At 41.6% G+C, this 5,248-nt stretch overlaps 1 protein-coding gene across 1 annotated transcript; it reads right to left on the bottom strand.

The window, feature by feature from the left end:
• Positions 1–818: 818 nt before the first annotated feature.
• LOC133049939 (keratin-associated protein 11-1) lies at positions 819–1,298 on the bottom strand. Its single transcript, XM_061133983.1, has one exon. It carries the CDS (start codon positions 1,296–1,298, stop codon positions 819–821), a length of 480 nt encoding a protein of 159 aa, XP_060989966.1.
• Between the last annotated feature and the right edge of the window lie 3,950 nt (positions 1,299–5,248).

Below are 5,248 nucleotides of genomic sequence, written 5' to 3'. Positions count from 1 at the left end.
ATAATCAGTATTTGTTTTTCTCTTTCTGACTTACTTCATCAGGTATAACAGATCCTAGGTCCATCCAAGGAGGGTGAGGTGAATTGGGAGAGTGGCTTTGGCCTATACACACTACCAGATGTGAAGTAAATAGCTAGTGGGGTGGTCTGTGATGACCTAGAAAGGTGGGATGGCAGGGGTGTGAGGAGGCTGAGGAGGGAGGAGGTATATATATACTTATAGCTCATTTATATCATTGTACAGAAGAAACTAACAACGTTGTAAAGCAGTTATACTCAACTTTTCAAGTTAAAAGCAAAAGATAATCCCTTGCTTGTCATGAAACACAGTGCCTGAACCCATACTCCAGGCTCAGAAAAGAAGCCTGGACCCTGACCAGCAAAGGATGATTCATAGACAGTAAAAATTCTTGCAAACAAAGAACTCAACTGAGACATACATTTGCAATGCCAAGTAATGAGGTTTTATTGAGAAACACAGAGCAAGACAAGTTCCCTTTTCCAAGGCACAAAAGCAGAAGCCAGAAGACAAAGCAGCAAGGTCAAAACATGCCAAAACCCTTAGAGACCGGGGCATGAGTGGTACATTTCTGGAAACATCCAGAGGTATGCATGCCACCAGTCATCAAACCCTTAAAAGAAGATCGGTGCCAGCCAAATCTTAGATTGCCAAAGGCGGCTTATTCAGGGCTGGCAGCCAGCAATCAGGCAGTTAGAACAGGGGTCAGCAATGAAGTTATTCAGGCAGCGTGTCGGAAGATCCTGGAAACGCAGCTGGCAGGTCATGGAATCTTGATTCACTCTTGGGCTTCTGAACACTTAGCAAATTCTTCTGCAGCTGGACACGCAGGACTGCTGGTACGTCCTGGAGACCCCGCAGGTAGGTTGGCAGATGGTGGAGACTCCTCCCACCGGTTGGCAGACAGTGGAGATGCTTCTCACCGGCTTGCACACAGTGGAGATGCCACTCAGAGGCTGACAGCCACTGGACACAAAGGTGAGTGGCCGGCTGCAGGTAGTCGAATAGGGACTGGAGACACAGGTGGTTTGCCGAGAGGTCACCTGGACAGGGCTGGAAACACAAGGAGTTGGCTGGTAGCAAGTTGACTGGCAAACAGTGGGCTCACAGCAGGTCTCCTGACAGTGGTCCAGGAGCCAGGAACCCGTTTGGAAGGAGCTGGGCAAATAGATGCCACTCAGGCAGTCGGCATCCGGGGTAGAAACTGTGGCCACTGGGACAGTGTATTCTCCTCCAATCCGCCTAGAAGAGCAGTTCCTTGTGGAGCAGTTGTAGGACATGGTGCTGGTGGAGAGATGTGGGTAACTCACTGAGGCTGGTTCTTGAGCTGTGAATGCCACTTCAGGCTTCTGAGCTTTTATACATTCTTGCTGGTGGGTGGGGCCCCCACCCTGACCTTCCTGGCTTCTTTGGCTCACACCAGCTAGCCTTAGAACCTCCTGTGAATTTCCAGGTTAATTGTCTCTTGAGAAGCCTTCATCCTCATAAAGAAACTTTAGTAGTTTGGTAACTAAGTCAAAAGGCTTCTGGACTGTACTTAGTTCATGGATTAAGAAGGTGGGTTGACAGCTTCAAAGCTATTGGTCATCCCAGCCCACAATTCATCCCTCATTCATCTTGCGTGGATACAATGAGTGTCCCTCTGACGATAACACCAAACATGCCACCATCCCACACTCTCTCCCTTCTAACCAGGACTCATTACACACCCACACCCTGTTTGGGTTATTGTTGATACTTAATATGCTTAATGTCATCAGTCACTCTTCCATAGCTAACGGGGCTTCTACAAGGAATTTTGTTGAATATGCTTCAAGATGATAATGACAACACTTAGGAAAAAGGATACAAAGATATATCCAGAGTACAAATTGGAAAATCGATTAGGTGATCAGAGCAAGATGCCCCCAGGAAGTTCAGAGGGCAATGGGACTGACCCTTTATGTCCAAGCAACTAAGCAACTTGGAACAGAAGCTAATTAAGTGGGACTGCATTTGTAGCCAAGTTTCTTTCTCAATAAATTGAATGAGCTTTATTCCCAAAATGTTTAATCTTGTAACAATGGATAAGAGCAACTCATATGACTCATCAGAGCGTCAGTGGAACAGGTTTAGTTAATTTATTAAATTATTATAATGTTCATTTGAAAGGGCATGGTGTCTTTCTCCCAAGGTGCTCAATATCTTCAAAAGACATTTATTTTCACACAAAAACTTATAGATAGGATGCACTTTTATCATGGACAAGCCAACAGCTCTTCAGGGTCACTGTTTCTGTGAAGGATAAAGGGAAGAGACAGTGGAGGAAACAGGCCCTTAATCAATATTTGGAGATGAATGGATGTGTGAACAGTGGGCTGTAATATTTAATTATTCTTTTTATTCTTGGGGAAACCATAGAAAGATATCATCTCCATGATTTCACTTTGCTGCAATGGATTCAGTTCTCAATGCCAAAATGACTGAGCCTTGTGATCCATCTGTAGACAACCATTTCAACCCTGGAAAAATAACTCCCTTCAGCACAGCTTAGATGGCTGGTGATATTTCTACATCAAAACAGCTGTAAGAGCTGACTCATTTTGAAAACTGACTTACATGAGGTAGGAAAGAGGGACAATGATGAATTTGCATATATTTGAGGGCTACAGTAGGCTCCATTTTAAACACGCACAAAGCCAACAGCTTTATGTTAGATCTCACCAGAAGTCCTTTTGCCGAATGCTTTATTTTTCTCTATTTATCCCACTGAAGCCGTGTTGGGCGCTCCCCACAGCTCTAATTTAGAGGCTAATAATACACCAAAACAAAATGATGCTGTGCTGTGGGATGTATTATAATTCCCAGAGATCACACTGTCTCTCCCTCAGTGACTCGCAACATGTACTCGGGTATGGGGAGAAATTAAAGAGATGACTACTTTCCACAAGGTTAGGACTATGCTTTTCCCACCATGGGGCATGTCCCAGTTGGTGTTTGAAGGTCACGTTCCTGGTCACAGGAGCTGGCTTGCCTCTTTGAAAATGGATGTGTAGTTTACAGGCTTCTACCAGCCACAGGTACACAGGCAGCTATGGAGATGTACTTCATTGTGTAAATTAATCAAGTGACCACTTGAAAATGTGAAGTTAGTGGTAAAGTGATACAAGAGAAGTTTCCAGTACCTATCGCCACATTTCTGGAAGAGAATTTGTATAAATTGTTGCTCTGTCTTCATTCCTCTTTTCCATTAAAAGTTAAAAATTATAATTAAAAAAAAATTCTAGAAAATATCTTCCTTCAGCTTCAGAAGGAAAGGAAATGAACACGTTTGAGGCTCTTCCAGGCATTAAGTTAGAGATTTCACCCACACCATCAGCACAGAGTGCATCCAGCAACCCTAAGGACTAGGTGTCACATCACCTGAAGAAGCTGAAGTTCAGGGAGGTTTAATGACGAACCAAAGTCACACAGTTTATACTCGGCTAAGTTGAGATGTGAATAAAACAGAGCCAAGTGTTGTGAACCTATACTGGGAGTAGTCAAACATGATGAGATGCCTTCATTAAAGTTCAAGCAAAAATTTATTTGAAAAATCAAGTAATCAATGTTTTATTGATGACACCACAAAGACTACAGTCTTTATATCTATTCCAGTTCCATTAATTAACAACAACAAAAATAAATAAAATGTTAAATAGTAAATTACAAGCACCGCTCTCTTTAAACTTCATGAGGGTTTTTTCATTCTATATAATTTTGACAATTTTACTTCATTTGAATTATCCGGGGAGTGTGTAATTTCCTCAGTTCTGTCTCATCACAACAAAAATTTGAAGTGACGGACGTTAAAGCCCTCAGCGTGTCACAGCTCTCAGACAGATCAGTGTTACAGTTCAGTTTCATTTAGAAAATAAAGGAAAATACATCCTTGAGGCGTGAGGGCATGCCAACCCAAAAGACGAGAAGAGAGAGAGAAACAGAGAGCCCCAGCCCTTGGCTCCTCTTTTTATGTTTTTACCCCCATCCCCCACCCCCGAGCCTATCTTACGTAAACAGGGCTATCCAGGAGTGCTGTTTGTTCTACCTGAGGTCCTCACTCCGGTCCTTGGACCTTCCTTTGTTCTATTTTCAAGGGCTTTTCCCTTCCTTGTCTTTTAGCCATCACCAATCTGGACTCCTTTTTCCTATTCTAACTACCTAACAGAATAAAGTGCAAGATCACTACTAACGAAGCAGGAAGAGACAGAAAGCCCTTAATATCTTGCAGCTAAAATTTGAAATTGAAATTATTTTTTTTTTGAAATTATTTTTAATGGTGACGTGTACAACTAATTATTAGAGAAGAACAGAGAAGTGAATTGATTTTTCAGATCTAGGTGTCATGACTCTTCTGAGAAAACAGGATTCACAAACTCTGAAATCACTCTAAGATGATATTTTAGAGTTTTCTTCCAGTCACAAAGTAAGCAAAACCAAGAGATTCTTTAAATAATTAGATCTAAAGGCACTAATCAATGGACCACTTTATATTCAATATTTAGCACCGGCAAAATGGCAATTCTGTGAAAAACAGAAAAGGCTGGTGTCTTACAATATCCTATGGAAAAATCCCACAGACAGAGGAGCCTGGGGGCCTAAAATCCATGGGATCACAGAGAATTGGACATGACAGTGATTGAGGACACACACACACACACGGAGTTAGAATTGCTGCTTAATTCTCTTGTACATTCAATGTGTAATGCCAGCATCTAGAGTCTTCATTTAAACTGAGTGTAAGATGCAAAAGTAAAGAAACATGCACATCAAGGAAAGAGGTTTCTGCAATCCACATCTCACCTACGTTTTAAGTTGTTTGCCATTATCTGAAACTGTTTAGGGAGTACCAAGTTACATTCAGCATACCCATTATCAAGCTAATGAGATTCTGTTATAGAATGTGTTTTTTCCCCCTTTTCCTTTTCTACCCTTTCCCCTCCTTAAATCTGAAGGAAAATGTTCAGGGCTTCGAAACAAAAATGAGAAAATTTTGGCTTAGACCAGTGTTTAGTGACAAATTTACAATGGAATTCAAACTCACATAGTAACGATTTTACTCATAGCAGCTATCCTAATAGAGGAATCTTTCTCTTTGCTTCTATTCAACTAGGTTAAAATCTCCTGTTTCAAACAGCTATATTCCTTGATTAAAACAATGCTAAAACACAAAAAGAAAAAAGAAATATGCACTGACAGCAACTTGAAGCTT

The sequence above is a fragment of the Dama dama genome, chromosome 31 (assembly GCF_033118175.1).
Source record: "Dama dama isolate Ldn47 chromosome 31, ASM3311817v1, whole genome shotgun sequence".
NCBI classification, from domain to species: Eukaryota; Metazoa; Chordata; class Mammalia; order Artiodactyla; family Cervidae; genus Dama; species Dama dama.
The sequence above is the reverse complement of the archived record's forward strand: the minus strand, read 5'-3'. Positions and strand labels throughout refer to the sequence as shown.

What these genes read in the sequence shown, in the direction of transcription:
- LOC133049939 (XM_061133983.1), bottom strand. Translation starts at nt 1,298, where the DNA reads ATGTCCTACAACTGCTCCACAAGGAACTGCTCTTCTAGGCGGATTGGA.